The 17,382-nt window shown below is 36.5% G+C and overlaps 2 protein-coding genes across 3 annotated transcripts; one reads left to right on the forward strand and one right to left on the reverse strand.

The window, feature by feature from the left end:
- Positions 1-247: 247 nt before the first annotated feature.
- LOC145941722 (activator of basal transcription 1) lies at positions 248-2,072 on the reverse strand. Its single transcript, XM_083047993.1, has 4 exons — positions 1,827-2,072; positions 1,183-1,449; positions 786-966; positions 248-689 (listed from the first exon to the last, which is right to left on the reverse strand). Exons 2-4 carry the CDS (start codon positions 1,337-1,339, stop codon positions 407-409), a joined length of 621 nt encoding a protein of 206 aa, XP_082904119.1. The 5' UTR covers positions 1,340-1,449; positions 1,827-2,072; the 3' UTR covers positions 248-406.
- Positions 1,498-16,855, forward strand: Pps (protein partner of snf). 2 transcript variants are annotated; one of them, XM_083047876.1, is made up of 17 exons: positions 1,498-1,570; positions 2,539-2,670; positions 2,751-2,884; positions 2,999-3,265; positions 3,487-3,737; positions 3,819-3,990; positions 4,075-4,380; positions 4,457-5,092; positions 5,205-5,642; positions 5,969-6,046; positions 6,274-6,398; positions 7,928-8,247; positions 9,073-9,296; positions 9,390-9,818; positions 10,087-10,226; positions 10,376-12,946; positions 13,626-16,855. In XM_083047876.1, the coding sequence occupies exons 3-17, from the start codon at positions 2,761-2,763 to the stop codon at positions 14,496-14,498; spliced, it is 6,954 nt and encodes a 2,317-aa protein (XP_082904002.1). In that variant the 5' UTR covers positions 1,498-1,570; positions 2,539-2,670; positions 2,751-2,760; the 3' UTR covers positions 14,499-16,855. The 2 variants fall into 2 exon arrangements, with proteins under 2 accessions (XP_082904002.1, XP_082904003.1); XM_083047877.1 differs by lacking the exons at positions 1,498-1,570; positions 5,969-6,046 and having other exon boundaries at positions 2,095-2,670.
- Positions 16,856-17,382: the final 527 nt, after the last annotated feature.

A 17,382-nucleotide genomic window follows, 5' to 3' on the forward strand; every position in this document is an offset into this window, starting at 1 on the left:
AAGATTCTCATATTGGTATATTTTCATACATACTACAATTTTCATTGCACGATAAGCTACATTATGTGATTAAAATAAATCACATTGTGAACTACTCGCTTCAAAAAATATTTGTTAAAAACAAAATATTTTACTTCTATTAAACTAAATGTTATTTCTATTAAATATTATTCAGCAATCAAGAATTGGATAAGTTTGTTTTTTGTTACAACAGAAAAGATTTCTTATTAACGAATGCTACATGTATGGAATAAATAAAAATTGTTCATGTAATTTTTGGTTTTTAGTATAAAAAAATTTAAAAAAAAATCAGTTTTATTATAAAACAATTTAATTCAAGTTCCTTTCTATATTCATTTAAATATATTGCTATATAACTATACGATACCTATATATACACTAAATTTTATCCAAATATCGATTTAAGGAACTCTGTTCTATCCTCTCCATCTATCGTTTCTGCTTTCCTACTTCTTATCTCACTATCAGTGTCCCTTTGCTTAACTTCAGGCAATTCGAAAGTTGTCTCTTCTCCTTGCTTGTGCTTTTTAAGTAATTTTTTACTTCTATCTACATTATACGAGAAGAAGTTGACTTCTCTCTTAGCTTGTGCTATTTCAGTTAAAAGTCTTTGTTTATGCACAGCACGTTCATACGCTAAACGCTCACTCAAGTGAATCCATTTAAATCTGTGAAAGAGAATAAAATATATAAATAAATAAATATTAATCATATATTAATACTAGCAAAGACATGAAATATTCCTTTAAATTATTTATGCTTACCTAGGCAAGTACTTTATATTCCACATAATATCATAGAACTTGCTTTTCTTTCTCATCGATATTTGAGTATTGTTTAATGTCGCTGCTACAAATGTTGCTACCTTCTTACTTTCAAACTCCACCCAACCTTCGGTGAAATGCTTGATCGCCTTTTTCCGTTTCTTTTTAATCGACTGTGCATCTGAAACATTTTGATATTTTAAATGAAATACAGCTTTTGTAATCAAGAATTTATGGTAATTCCTATTTTCATTGATTCATTTTTGAAAATTACTTTTTACATTTATATAAAGCGGTCTTTTTACTCGCAAAAATAAAGTACTATAGTTAGGATTATGTATAATATGCGCTCTATTTAAAAATTAAAGAAAACGATACAATGAGAACACAAACTAACCATTTTCGGCCAGTTGTAAATACACTCTGCCCACTTCCCCGTAAGCCGCGAAAGTCTCCCGGATCATTGCGATGTTCATATATTTTGGGATTGTGGATAAATATATTATTCCTCTCTTAACCTTCTTCTTGGGTTTCACCAAATTGCTCGTCTCCATGATAATATTTTTCAGAACATTTATCTCGATGACAAAAACTGGCAAAAACTTGAAAAACGTGGAGAAACAATTTTCAGCGCCATCTGTCCTCCGAGTCGGATGTGAACGAACTAAAATCAATCGCGTGACAAGGAAGAGACGCCATATTAAAAAATCGCGCGCGTGATGTCGATTCTTTTGTCTCGTATAATAAACAATAATCTGTCAAACAAGTGTCTCTCTGTTGCTCAGGTTTGTATATCATAATCCTAATTTCAAAATTTAGAAATAATTTATTAAGACTAATCATATATATATATACTTATACAATAAATATTTCATTATTATTGAAATGAAAATAACCTGTTCAATGAAATATTTAATATTTCCACCAATAACGACGCATAATACAAAATACATTCGAGCTCGATAATATCGAATAATTAAAAAATGATAATAAAGCTACTCGCGGAAGATGATAGCGTCAAACTATATATCTTGTACTTACTAAAATGATTTTTTTAAATAAAATTGCTCATTGTGTGATAAACGCACTTATACGGTTGTAAAAAAAGTCGTATATCCGGTCCCGTTGTTTCCTTCCGTTCCATTTCGCTCGTTCCCGGCGTTCCTCGACTGATTTCGCGCGTTTGGGTTTGGTTGCGCAACGCGCGACGCGCACATGATACGTGTATGCACACTATATACATATACATACATATACGTGTACGTATATGTATTGTATTTCGCTCACGATAATCGGCCGCCGATTCGCGGAAGGACGACGCAATGGATCGCCGAGTTATCGCGGTTCGAGCGGGATAGAGTGCTCCGTGCGAGACTTGATATTCGTCGTCGTCGCCCGGGAATCTCGTTCGCGGCAGAGGAACGAGCGGGGAAACGGAAGAGCGGGCGAGCTCCCGCCGAGCTCACCGTCCTCGACGATGGAATGACGGGCGAACGTTTCGAGCCGAGCAAAATGGCCGCCCGCGAGTGCTCGGCGGCGCTGTTGTTTACCCGTTAGAGGCGAGGAGGAGGCATTTTTCGCGGCCGCGTCGATCCCTCGTCGATTCCTCGCGCGCGTGTCCGGGTCACTTCCGCGTCCTGCTGTGCGACGTATCTATCGCGGCTGTACAGCTCACTTCCGCTTTTCGTGCGCGACAACGTTAAGTAATTACCGGAGTGTTGTTACGTTACTCGCGGTGTGGATTTTTTTTTAGGACACCTTCGCTCCTCGCGAATCGCCCGGGGAGGTCGTTCGCAACGAGATATTCTCGTGTGGCAACAGCGGAAGGTGAATACTGAATCCACGAGACGCTGATAGAGCCTCGGATATAATTTGGCGCGCCCAGGTAATCATAACCTCAATCCGTTCCGGAGAATCGTGTCTTCTCTTTCTCGACGAGACGTGATCGTTCTATGTGTTTTGCAGGCAGACAAAGATGTCGAGTTCGTATATCGTCGAGCCGCAGAGCGACTCCGAGAAGAAGGATGATACGTTGATTATTGTTGTAAATGACGATGGAACCTTATCCGTTGATCAGGCGACTCTACAGAACTTGATAAGTAAGTGGCTGCGAATCGAGGTAAAAAGTATTGGAAATGATTCGCGCGAATAAAGTATGAATACCCTGGGATGTCTACATACAGATCGCATTGAATCGCTCAACATTTTTGCAGTGACCCAATCAACCGCTAATGTTAGCGTGGTAAGACTAGGACAAACTGAGACAGACATCGAAAATGGGGATATTACCTTGACTGTAGATCCACCGCCATTTATACATCCTACAGCGAGCTCGGTAAGCGCCAATGCCAGTACCGACTCGGGTGGGTTGGTAGATCCTTTTATGGAGATGGATCCAGAACAGTTGGAAAGATTAGAGACAGCTCTCCAAAGCGAAGAGGCAAAGCAGATACTCGGGGAGAATGTCACTGCAATGCTTGGTACTTTGTAAATTAGTTTTTTTTTTTTTGTTAAGTTTTGAGCTCTTCCTTATTTGGCGACAATTTTCTGTTTACATTAGCGATTTTTTATTGTATCTCATCGACGTAAATACATGCAAAATTTCAATTATTATACACAAATTTATCTTTTATTTCTCTGATATTGTCTATAATAGATTTTGATTTATCTTGGAATTTCTTTATGTGCTTTTTTTTTCTAGATATGTTATCAATAGAAGAGCAGCAGAATACTATACGTTATAATATACAATTGGATCATTGTTATACAAGTAGATTATCTCCCAATGATCCAATACCAAGAGATCCTTTACCAATTGTTGATGATTCGCCTGAATCTAATGATGTGCAATATATACATCAATCATTGTCTCCTCGAACAACTGTTGTATCATCTATTAATGATATAGAAAATGCAGGAGTTAAGAGCAAGCTTATTGTAAAGAGTGTGAGTGTAAGTAATCATTGTTACATAAATATAGAATATCTTAATGTAAAAGATTAATTATGTGATATCTTATTGATGTCTTGATAGGCACCATTACAGAACAAACAAATGAGTAGACCGATACGTAAGGTTACTGTGTCTACACCTACAAATGTACCTGGACTTTCTAGAGGTAATACAAATATTGTTGGAACACCTAAATTATCAGGACATCTTGCTCCGAGAAATATAACGAATGTCCAGCATGGCATAACTAAAGGTACTATAATCTTTAATGCTATATTATAACAATAATTTTAAATTATTAATTATGCTGAATTAAATTTCATCATTATGTTTTTAGCACAAGGCAGGAATAATGAAGAGGAAGAGGATGATGATATCACAGAGTCATCTACAGAATCCTCAGAATCGGAACCACCATCCGATAATGATAACGATTCGGACTTTGGCCCTCGAGGTACTAAGAGACCTAATGCCAAAGCTCGAGGGGGACGAAAAGGTCTTACTACAAGGGGTGGTAGTATGACAGCAGTTCGAAGAAGAGGTCAAAACAAACAACTGGATATGGAACAGGTACGACGATTAGATATGGAGATGGCTGCTGCTGTTAATGCAATGAAAACTCCCGAGAAAGACGAGAGATCAGGTGAGTAAAATTAGTTAATAAAAAAAAATAATCAATTTAATAACTGAATTAAATAATGTAATGTTACATATTTCAGAGAGGTTTAGTCCAACTAAGAGTAAGAGACAAATCAAAACTCTCGGTGGGAAAAAGAAAGAGGAATCGCAATACGCGGAAACATCTCCGTCTGAAGAAGTATATGAGAAACCGCTACAAACGACAAATCAAGTGAAAGCAAATCTAATTAACGCCAATATGATAAAGGGCGATATGATATTAACCAAACCTGGTCAAGGAAGAAGCAATCAAAAAGTTACTTTTGTTCAAAAACAAATTCCGATGAAACCGAACGAACTCAAGAACATTGGGCTTAAAAAGCCAATGATGTTTCTTAAGGGAAAACCTGTAAATCAAACAAATACAAAGTTACTCACGACTACAGATGGAAAATTGGGACCATTACCAATAGCATCTAAAACAGTGAGTCCAAACATACAGGTTTCCCAAGTAAAAGCTACATTGACACAGCAACCTGTGTCGCAACAATCTGCACAGGCCGTGACTCAAGGATTATCGGTGCAACAGCAATCCAAAATTTCTTCATCAGCTGGTAGTCCCTTAAAGATCAAACTTGGTGATATAAAAAGAGAAAAGAGAAAATCTGATAGCATAGAATTATTTTCAAAGGGAGAAGAAAATTCTGCAAAATCCATAGAGAACAAAGCACTGGATGGTCAGTATTTTTTTTTAACTATATTTAGAAATTAAAAGTAAACCAAAATAAGAATCAATTCAAAGAATTGAATTGTAATTTTATATATAAGTGTCAAATCATTTCCTTATAGGTGCGAAGAAACTTAAAAAGGATATTCGAAAAGCTCCAGGATTTGTAGCGGATTCTCTAGGTCCAGCGCTTTTCTCAACACCAGATATAATCCGACGTGTTGGTTCGAATAGTGATGGAAAAATCGCAGACAACACTGCAACTCCTACAACTCCGACAACTCCTTCTGCGACAATAGTATCTACACCTGGATCATCGATAATTCCTATATCTGCAGCTACTTCATTGGATATTGGCATTTGTGCTGGTTCAAATGTAGCACAAAACATTGCTTCTAATTTTAATAATAAAAAGACAGTAGCGGATATGCTAGAACAATCTATTCAGTCGCAACAGTTGAATCTCGATGAAAGTAACAATGTAGTATCAGGAGAGGAGAGCGAACAAAAATCGGACATTAAAGCACCTCTTGCAGAATTACAACCATCACTGGATTCAGGTAAAACTATTTTAGATAGCTTTATAATTTTGCATTTCCCTCTAGTCTATTTCTGTATGCTACTTTTTGACAAGTAATTTTTACAAAACTCGCTTTTATAACCTCTATATTTGTAATCACAATATGACATTTTTTCATGTTTTTGTTATTTTATTTCTTTTTATTTTTATTTCTTTTAAAGGTGATTCCAATAAATATTTTAATATATTCTGTTATTTTTTCATTGGATTCTCTATTGCTTGCACACACACATATTATTTAATATTATCAAGGACACAATGTATGCTTAAATTTATGTTTTGCGATGCTATCGTATGTTTTCTTAGTGCCAAATACTGCTTCGTCAGAGGGAATTATTCAACCTGTGGTACTACCTCATGTTCCAAATCATATTCCTAAAAGTAGTAAGTTTTAATCATTAATTTATAATGTACTGATGAAAATGTTATGCATACATGTGTTTTTCTATACATCTCTCTATGATACTCTATGAATAACTCTCTATTCTTTATGATTTAAATCTATACAATCTTTTTTCTAAATTTGTCCCTAATTTTACGATTTTTTTTCTAAATACATTTACGTTATGTTACACAATAATTCATTGATGCATTCCATGTTTTTGTTAAAGGTGGGATTGAAGGAGAAGAACATTTATTTGCTACTTTAGAAATGGAAGCTAGCAAGCACGAAGAAGAACTTTTAGCTGAAGCTTTATTGTTACAAGATGAACTAACGGATGATTTAGCTGAACATGTAAGCATGTATAATAATAATATATATTCTTACTAATAATAGTAAGAGGATATAATATTAAAAATACATTTAATAAATCATTTTAAAAAATAGATATAATAATATAGTGAAAAGAATATGTATGCAAGTAAAAAGAATATTTATGAAAGAAAATCAGATGATTCACTGACAGAATGTTTATTGAGTCTATATTAAATTCTTAATGTGCCATATATAAGCTTTTCCTGAGCAAAAAAGAAAAAAATATCGAGCTTCTACTAACATTTGATTCTAGAATATTTCAATATTTTTTTCTGCTCATGAAGGCATACACTAGTGATAAACACATTAAACACAATACATTATAATAATAGAATTAATACTTACAAATTAAGTGTTCTATTATTATAATATTAAATTCTATTATAATATTTTGAATTTTAATTATTAATTTATCAGTTTTATATGTATCAGTTTTTAGGTGTGTAACAAAAATTACTTTATTTTTAGAACGCTTGATATATATTTACTTATTTGTGTATATATATTCATAAATTTTAATAAATTTATTAATATCTAATTTATTTATAAATTTTATGAATAAATAAATTATGAATTTATTTATAAATTAGATATTGATTTCAGTATTATATTTTTTTGGTAAGTATGATATTGAATAAATTTGTATATTTTATATTTATGAAATTTTTATATACCAAAAATAAGTTTTATCATAAAATAAATGATTTTTTTTTTATCAAATCCGATCTAATTATTTAATTTTTTTTGTTCTCTGTGTAGAAATTTTTTGTTAACAAACTGTGATTAAAAATTAAAATATAATCTTTACAAAAATTTTGCGCTCAGATAAATATTTAGATAAAAAAAGTGTTATTTGTGTAAAATTTGTGTGTAATTTTTCACTTGTCCTTCTATTATTTACCTCAACGAATCACCGACAAGATTTATATAGGACAATTTTTGACAAATGCTTCAAAAATAAATTGATTAAAATCTTTCTGTTAATAAGGTAATGCATGCATTAGCCAATGAGTTTTTCGCTTATCGGCGAAAAATATCGACGTTGCGTTCTTTGTATTTAATTTTGGAAAATATACATTTCTTAATGTAATGATTCTCTTGTAATAGTCCTTTCGTTAAACACTTATTAACTTATTCCTAAATTTTAATACTTGCAATGGCCATAACATATATATGAACGTATTCCGAGTTGCACGATATATGATGCATTTCGGAACTTGCATTGCCTTGTTTTACATACAACAGCAATAATTAGTTTATTAATATTTTATTATTTTTTTTTTTTTATTTTTAATCATTTATTTATTATTTTAGATGTGCGAAGAGAGAAAAAGAGGTTTTTCTCTCTTTCTCACAGTTTTCCTCTCTACTCTTCTTACACTTTTTTTCCCTTCTCTTTCTTCCCCCCCCCCCAAATATTAATAAAAATAACTATAAGAATATAGCATATATATAGAATAAAATTATCTTTATTCTTAATTTTATATTGCGTTGTGTATGGATTCCAGAGTGCACTGGTTGATTCCACACCACCTGTATCAGAATCATTAGCATCAAACAACATGCTTATGCCTACACTAATAACATCTGACCAAGAATTAACTAAACCAACGGAGACTGTAACGACGATACAAACTCAACCAAATACTCCGAAAGAAATGAGCAAGAAATCGAAAGATGATAAAGAGCCGATTCAGATAATTCGGGGTGGTCGTGTGATCACATTACCACCCATTGAAGCACCTGCAACTAGAAGTAAACGATTGCAGGCAAAAACTGAGATATCGCAGAAAAATCCCGAACCAGCAAAGAAGATAGAAAAAATCACGTGGGTTTGCTATATTAGTACTATATTATTATTATTATTATACCATAAACATGTGTTCGTGGATGGAACAGCTGATATGTGCGTTGTTGATGAAAATGTAAGTAGGATGCATTGGAATATTATTCGGATTCTTTCGGGTGGGCTTGATTCGGCTATTATATTTGCGTGCAGTAAAATGGGATATAACCAAATCAAATATAATATTGAATTTTACAGATACTGGAGTAAGCCTTAAAAAGAGAGGAGAGAATGGTAGGGGTGTTGTTCTTTTTTCTACCTTCGAACTGAATATATCGCATCGGAAGTATCCTCCTTATTGCAAATCTTGCTTTTATTTCAGAAACTGTTCCATCTAATTATATTTTATATGTCTATACAAATTAAGAAATATTGGATAACGTTCGAAAATCTACTCTGCTCTCAAATACTTGATTTTTTACCTGTTTATAGCTTTGTGTCCATGATGCTAGAACTTGGACTGGAAAAAGTGTAGCCAATAAAATTGCCGCTTTTTCGTAAAAACTGCAAATTAATTGGCTACTCTCGGCATTTCTCGGTCTGAGAGCTCGAACCGAGTTCTAATATCGTGGACACAAGGCTATAAACAGGTTGCAGACAACACAGCCAGTTTGCAACCAATGGAGGAGGTAGACTGACAATGCACAGTTACCCTCTTCACTGGCTGTAGATTGGCTGTTTTGTCTGCAATCTGATTATGACCATAAGATTGAATCTTATTCAATCAGTGCCATTTATTTCGAATTTTATAGATCTTATATCTCGAACATCTTATATACATATTATACTCGACAATGATTGTTATAGTCCGCAAGTTCAGCAATTATTACATAACAAAGAAGAGCTAAAAATGAATGATGAAGAAGAGGATGATGATGAGGAGGATGAAGAGGACAACTCAGATTCGGAAGATGATCCAGATCGATTATGGTGTATCTGCAAACGACCGCATAACAATCGATTTATGATATGCTGTGATGTCTGCGAAGATTGGTTCCATGGAAAATGTGTACATGTTAGTAAAGCTATGGGTAAGTATTCCGGATCTTGATTTAAATGATGAGATGAAATATATATATTCAGTAATATTTATATTATACATTTATATTATACATATATGATAGGTCAACAAATGGAGGAGAAGGGTATAGAATGGGTTTGTCCAAATTGTTCGAAAAAGAAAGCTGAAGAGGAGAGAGCAAAGTCGAATTTGCAATCTGGAAAACAAAAAACGAAGATTGAACTAGTGAATGAGAATTCAATATCGCAGAAAGTGTTAACGAAAGAAATATCTCTATCGGGTCTTTCTGTTGACGGTAGTATTACTCCAGTTTCTGGAACAATGCAGTGTGTTGTTTGTAAGAAAGAAGCTAGAAATTCCAGCATTTATTGTTCAGACGCGTGTATTCTCGCACACGCTCAAGAAACTTTGACCAAAGACAAACCTGTACCAACGGGATCAAAAGCCACAAAGTCAGGTCTAGCAGAAACTAAGGCAAAACCTGAGACTAGAGTGATAGTTCTTGACAGAAAGACTGGCAAACTTCTTACTGGTAAATAGATTATTTAGTTAATGTTAAATATTAACAATATATATTTTTATTCACTTTTTCTGTCTAAATTAATTGTACACGTAACATTTTTATTCTGCGCATATTTGTCATTTGAATAAGAATTATTATTGGAAAAGATATAAAGAGATTTTTGATAATAACAATACTATTATCAAAATAAATTATTGATAATAATAATGATTTTTGATGTTTAAAATAGAGATTTGTATGTGTATATATAGATATGCATGAATTATCATTATTTCAGGTGCAGATGCTCCTACAAAATCTAATTTGCAAACATGGTTGAAAGAGAATCCAACTTGCGAGGTGATAGGAGCTAACAATATCAATACACTTAAGATAGGTGGAAAATTTGTCACACAGATCCAAACGGCTGGAAAAACAGTATGTACAAAATACAAAATTAAATTAAATAGATTAAAATAATTATTAATTGCATATAGAGAGCTAAAAACTATGTAAAAAGTATTATCAGATTAATTCGATTTTTGTAAATATGAGAGTTAACAAAAAGATATCAACTATATTTTCAGGTGAAAATGACACCGCCGGTTAAAGTCTTGCCAAAGATGATCTATACAAAGGTAGTTGGATCGAAACAAACTGTTTTAGCACCCACTAAAAAGATTACAATATTTTCTGCCACACAACAGCAAGTGAATGTGTCGCCGAGCAATAAACCGATGCAGCTGAAACAGACAATAATCTCCACGACGCCGGGAAGGAGCCCTATAATATTGAAGACTGCAACACCGAAGAGTGTCATGTCGGCACAGTTGAGAGCAACGGGTTCACCAAAGCAGACGCCGGTTAAGAAGCAAGAGACAAAGCCATCGCCATCCCAATCGAAGCAACAGATTAAACTAACACCGGTGAGAAAGCCAGAGACGGAACCTATACGAGTAAATATCCGGAGAACGCTGACAGAATTACTGTCCAGTCGTATAAAGGAAACCGAAGATCTGAAATTAACCGACGAGGAGATTGCCGACTTAGCCTTCAAGATAGAGCTCGAAATGTACAAATATTTCAAGGACACAGGTTCCAAATACAAAGCAAAGTACAGAAGTCTCGTGTTCAACATAAAGGATACCAAGAATCTGACATTATTCAGAAAAATCGCGGACCGCTCCTTGACGCCGGATGCGGTAGTACGATTAAGTCCGGATGAGATGGCCAGCCAGGAATTGGCCGAGTGGCGAGAGAAGGAGACCAAACATCAGCTAGAGATGATAAAGAAGAATGAATTGGATCTGATGGCTCAGGCCAAGTCAATAGTCGTGAAAACTCACAAAGGCGAGCAGATAATCGAGAATGACGGCGGAATTGATCACGTTGATCCTAAGACGCCGGTGCAGGATATCGTCACCGCGTTGAATAGCGGTGACAGCATAAGTTCCACGGTTGATGAATTGGAGAAGGATAAGGAGGATAAGGAGGATAAGGAGGATAGGTTGAGATCGCGAATGGACATGAAAAAATCGAAAATGGACGAACGCAGGAGGAAGGATAAGGAGAGAAGCAGGGAACGCGATAGCGTAAAATCTAAAAGCAAAGATCGACGGGACAGAAGTCACAGCCGGCATCGGCGTAGCCGAGATCGGGATCGCAGCAAAACGCGAGACAAGAGCAAAGAACGAAAGTCTAGAAATAAAGAGAGCAGACGTGACAAGGAGAGAGAGCGCGATAAGGATAAAGATCGAGATCGGAAAGATAAGACAAGTAGGAAGGAGAGCAGAGAGAGAGGCCGGCAGAAGGAAAAGGACAAGCATAAGAGTAACGATGGTCGAATGAGAAATCGTAGCGAATCCCGAGAACCTAAAGATATTGATAAAAAGGAGGAGGAACGAAAGAAGGAGACGGAGAAAAAGAAGGAAACCTCGCCGTTTGCAGAGAAACCGATTGAAGATCGTCTCTGGCGACACATAGAGGATGAGGCGACCACGAATACGATTGACGGAAACGATTCTGATATATCGGACAGAGAACCTAGCTCCACCGTCACGATCAAGACGCCCGACATAAACGAGGAACCCGAGAGAGACAAGGAACAAGAAACGGACAAGGATACGACGTCGAAGGGCGGATGGCGAACAGTTTGGCGCGGTTTCGTTAACATGGTTGACGTCGCCAAGTTCTTTATAACTGCGCAAGAAGTAAGCGGCAATGCCAAGGATCTAATGGACGATCTACCGGATACCGTCGACGTTGTCGGCAGGATCAGTCACGATACTGTTTGGGACTATATCTCGAAGATGAAGAGAACAGGCTCGAAGGAGATCTTGGTCATCAGATTAACAGCCGCAAACGACGAGGAAAAGATTCCATACATAACTCTGTACAGCTATTTGAATAGCAGAAGCCGTCTAGGCGTCGTGGGCAACGTCTCCAAGAATATCAAGGACTTCTACATAATGCCGTTCTCGAGTCAGAGCACGATACCGCCAGTGCTCTTGCCACTCACCGGACCCGGCTTCGAGGAGCATCGTCCGCATCTACTTCTAGGCATCATAGTTCGCAACAAGAAGAAACGACTAACAGCTGTACCGCCAGTCGTTCCTACGAAGACGCCCAAGAAGGAGTCGATCGACAGGAGTTATACACCGCCATTGGTCAGCGTGCCGAAGGAGAAGACTTCATCGCCGCCGCCATCCTCATCGCCCATGTTATATCACAAAGCGACTGCATTGACCGACTCGACGAAGGAGAAACCAACGGTGACGCAATTGACTTTAGAATCTCTCAACAAGGCGCACATAGGTATGTCGCGTGCTGCCATAGACACCGCGACGATATGTAAGATCGTACCGGAGCTATCGTCCAAGATCGACCTGACTTCGTCACCCGGCAAGGTCGCATTGGACGACGACGGGGACGAACCTTACAGTCCCGGAGAGATGGACGACGACATGAACAATCTGCAAACCACCACCGACAGCGCTGCTGGTATTTTATCGTCCAGTAAAAATTCCACGGAACTGCAGAGAAAGATGGACGAGCTGAATCGGCAGATCGAAGAGCAGAAACAGCAGATTGAGGAACAGAAGCAACAGATACAGAGCATTAGCTCGTCGTTTCTCGACGAAACGACGCCGACTCTGCCGGTGAGAATTTCTCTAAGACCCATTTATCGCGATTTTGATTTTGATTGTTATGTCGTCCCCCTTCCATGTTTAGCTTGATGTAAATAAAATTTATTTTGAATCATCCGTTTCCCCATACGTTCCCGATCCCGTGAAATTTAGTTGAACGTGTTTGTTGGAAATAAATTGAAACACGAAAAATCGATCATTTTGTAGATATTAAAAGAAATTGAATCAATATTTATATATCGTATTTGTAGCAGGCTGTGTAAAAAAATTATAAATGTTTCTACATTTCTCATTGTTTTAATATTACAGTCGATATTAAGATCTGTGTGTACACACACACACACACACACACATATATATATATATATATATTAGTACGCTTAAGTAAAAGTCTGTTAGTTGTTTTTCCCTTTTACTGATAAATTTTTTCTTAATATATTTGAGAAACTTAAAATGCGAAATCCTATGATCTCTGACAACAAAAATAACATATTTGATATTTTATCTGAAAGCATAATATATTTGTGTTAAACGTAATTTCTCGAATAATCTCGTATCGATAAAATATAAAATATAAATTTATCAATTTATATTCCATTAATCGGCACTATTATGTACCCCAAACGATGAGTATACGAGCTCTGTTGACAATTGTACATATCGATTTTTCTAATTTGTTCTTATATTTCAGGGTTTGGGGCTGGATCCACCCAGCAACGACTGCGAGGAAGCTTATAGCCCGTCGGATACGCGCTCCTTCACGCCACCTCCTCCAGGGATCTCCAAGTTCGCGCAGCCGATCCTCGACAAGGTCTCGGACATCACTATACCGCCGAATCTGCAGGAGATCTTGGCGAACGTGAAGCGACAGGAATCCTCCAAAGTGGATCCTTATCTCCCGTCGAAGCCTAGCGCGTCGTTTCTACCCGCGACTGGCTCGTCACTCTACGCTTCGAACACGGAGAGATACTCGCCGTCATCTTCCAGGATCACACAATCGGAGAAAGCGTCGCCCGAGGTGCCGAAGGAGAGCAAGAGCACGCTGAGTACGCTGAGCGATTTGGATCTGATCCGAAAGGCGGAGGAGGAACTGGCCGCTGTCGCTGCTGCAACAGCAGCAGCAGCGGCGTCGACGATGCCGAGCTTGTCCGCGTCATCGCCATCACCATCATCCTTGCTCGCGTCTCCTGTCCCGAATCTGGTCCTGTCGCCGTCGTCTGTCGGCTCGGTAAACGACGCGCCAATCCCGCCGCTGCCGCAGGCTCTTCCCTCCCTTCCCTCGGAGCCCGTAGAAGCGTCGTACAAGCCGACTCCTTCGGATCTTTTCAAGAAGAGTTATGCCTCCGAACAGCCGAAGCCACCTGGTCTCGAGGATGAGGACTTTCCCGCCTTCCCGTCTACTCCGCCAATAGACGTCTCTAAAGCGACATCTCACTCGAAAACCTCGTCCAAGACTGGAATCGTGCTAAATGTCAAGCGGAAATTAAGCGGCGGCGGTACTTCACCACCGTCAGCTAAATTACCGAGGACTAAATCGCGCTGGGGTCAAGGACCGTCTGAATAAACCAATCAAATCACGATACGTGTTGATCTCTCTCAGAATATAGAGTCTTTCTATAAACGCTGTTCACAGTGACACTATTATAGGCAAACGTTTAATTTATCAAGATTGTCGGCGTATAGGCACATTCCGCTAGGAAGCCTAACCGGCCATAAAAACAAATGTTTATTAACTCGTTCGAACGTTTATCGTGTTTTGAAACGAAAGAGCGAAAACTATGTTTTGTCTGTGCCGAAGAAAAAGAACGTCCAAAAGAGCGATAAACTATGAAAAACCTTGATTGTAATTTGTAACACAAGTGTACAAGAAGTACGAAACTGAAATGTAACGCGTCCTATATCTGCGTTGAAAAATAATTTTATGTGAGTACTCTATTGTATAAGTGTACTCTATATGTTATAAGTGTAAAAGACGAAAGAAAAGAGAAATGAGATTCATATATTGGACAACATAAATCGTCGCATTTGATCAACGATTAATGAATCTCTCTTCGAGAAAGGCACATTGGATTCCACGAGCGTTAGGTGTAGATGTAGATACAGCTTCTTCTTGACTACCGAATTTGTAAGAGAGAAAAAGCGATATCCTGCAACGGGATGTATGTACGATCTATATCAGAGCTTTCAGCGTCAGAGAGAGGACGAGTCTCTACCTTTCTTCCAAAATCTCTCCATCACTCCCAAGATAAACTTTGTTGAAAAGGCACGTGAAAGGTTCCCATCTTCCAAATCTCGTTATGTTTATTGACGTTCTACACGTGCAAATGCGAAAACCCGAAGAAAATCCTACCTAAAGGCATCTCTATTTCGTACGCGTTGAATCACACACAAAAACGTGAGGATAAAATGAGATATACCGACGCACATACATCCACAGATTTATAAACGCTAATAATTGTCAGGAAAGAGGTACAAAGAAAAAACCATATGGTCGGCGCGCGAGTGAAATGTAAATACGACGTTTACACGCCGTGCGCGCGCATGCGTCAAATTCTTACTCAACATTGTCATTGTACGCATAGTTTTTCTTCTTGTAAATACCAAAGCGAAGGGATGACTAAAACTCGACGATCATGATTGCGTCGTACACTACACGTGGTATCTGAGCGCAATATGGGTATGTATATAAATATATATATATATAAGCCGAGTTAAAAAAAAAAAAGTATCTGTAATATATTTTATTAAAGACTTAACACACATCTGTGTCCATGTTAGTAGTAGCCGCGACTCTCTTACACAAGGTTGAATGTATAATGGACTGTTTGTGTTTTAAGATTCGAATGCGAAGGTGTGTCAACAGGAGATAGGTCAGAGAAATCGCAATTGAAAAAAAAAAAAAAAAAAAATACAAAAAGTAAAAGAATTAATGTACAATAAATATAATCGTAAAATCATATGAAAATATATAAACATAATTTTTTAATATACAATATATATTTAAATATAAATATGTGATTATAAAATTCTCATATTTTTATCTTCTATTCAATTTTTATTTAAAAGAAAAGTTTGAAGGGTCGTTATGCCGAAATTCTTTCGGTTCTCATTTGTTTCACACCTGTCATTACGATATCAGATCGCTTCAGATAAATGATGGAAATTTAATTTCATTTGCGACTTCTTTTCTTCCATTGGAAGGAGCGATACGATTATTATGTATCGCTATGCGAGGCTGCGTTTTAAGGTGAACATTCTGTACCCGAAGCAGGGATGTACATAAATCGCACAACGTTGCTCGCATCTAAAAATACCGATCATATGCATTAATACATAGATACATGCACAATCTGGCTGTAAATTTGCGGGAAAAAATATGACGCAGCCAATGTTGAATGCACGCACATTCGACATCGTGCATCTCCTATATATATATATATATATATATATATATATATATATATATATATATATATATATATATACATTAGAGCTGTTTTAACTGTAAGTTCATCATTTCTCTCTTCCATAAAGCGTGAAAACTTTAGCTATTGAAATTCGATAACGCAGAATTATACTCTCGAAGTGTTAATTTTGTATATGTGGTTGCACTTATAGGCAAGCGCGTGTCATCATACACAATAGCGAAATTTTCAGCGGATTCACATTGTAAAAAATGCGTATAACGATGTATAACATATCGTAATCTTGATGCGATTTTTGTTCTTGTATAACTTCTCATTCTTTCAACGATGTTCAAAAATTTAGCTTGTTAAAGAATTTAGTTGATGATAGAAACATTTATGTTACGTATTGTGCAAAATATTGTCAGTTCTTTTGGAACTATTTACTTTTTCACATCTTATGTATGTGTTTTTGCAAAAGATTTTAGAAGAAAACATTAGATATTTTCCACCGATATATATCTAAGCAAACTTTTGTTCTTAAGTTTCCTTTGGGCTTTGAGGGGAAAAAAATGTAACATACGTCATATGATCTTGATATCCTGTGTATGCGTTTTCATCAGTTTTTTTCGTTTTTTATCAGAATACAAGATGATATAAAAAACTATGAAAAATATCTGAAAATATGGAGATAATTGTATTATTCGAGAATTTATAAATACATAATTTGAATCGCTCAATTTATTTAGGAATCGCGCGTATTACGCAAAAACAACTTTGTAAACGCTTTCGTTTGAAGATACCATTTTATGTATAAACGACAGAGTAGAGAAGAGCGGCTTAAATCTTTATTTGTAAATCATCAGGCTATGATACTACTGAGCTAATTTATTAGCGATTTGACCTGAAAACGCGATTAACACAGACGCCACTATATATATAAAAGTGATAGAGCGTATATTACATTTACCCAGATTTACTGTATATGTTTCGTATACAGATTACGCTGTACACCTTATCTATATGTTTAAGGATTATTTTATA

The sequence above is a fragment of the Prenolepis imparis genome, unplaced genomic scaffold (genome assembly GCF_030444845.1).
Source record: "Prenolepis imparis isolate NDT839.2.m4 unplaced genomic scaffold, iyPreImpa1.0 SCAF_10, whole genome shotgun sequence".
Lineage (NCBI taxonomy): Eukaryota > Metazoa > Arthropoda > Insecta > Hymenoptera > Formicidae > Prenolepis > Prenolepis imparis.

Excerpts from the sequence above, each read along its gene's own strand:
- LOC145941722 (XM_083047993.1), bottom strand. The coding sequence starts at position 1,339 with ATGGAGACGAGCAATTTGGTGAAACCCAAGAAGAAGGTTAAGAGAGGA. Across the intron at positions 967-1,182 it reads TTTACAACTGGCCGAAAATG|ATGCACAGTCGATTAAAAAG; the intron begins GTTAGTTTGTGT and ends AAAATGTTTCAG. Across the intron at positions 690-785 it reads AATATAAAGTACTTGCCTAG|ATTTAAATGGATTCACTTGA; the intron begins GTAAGCATAAAT and ends TCTCTTTCACAG.
- Pps (XM_083047876.1), top strand. The coding sequence starts at position 2,761 with ATGTCGAGTTCGTATATCGTCGAGCCGCAGAGCGACTCCGAGAAGAAG. Across the intron at positions 3,991-4,074 it reads CCAGCATGGCATAACTAAAG|CACAAGGCAGGAATAATGAA; the intron begins GTACTATAATCT and ends TTATGTTTTTAG. Across the intron at positions 8,248-9,072 it reads AAGAAGATAGAAAAAATCAC|TCCGCAAGTTCAGCAATTAT; the intron begins GTGGGTTTGCTA and ends TGATTGTTATAG.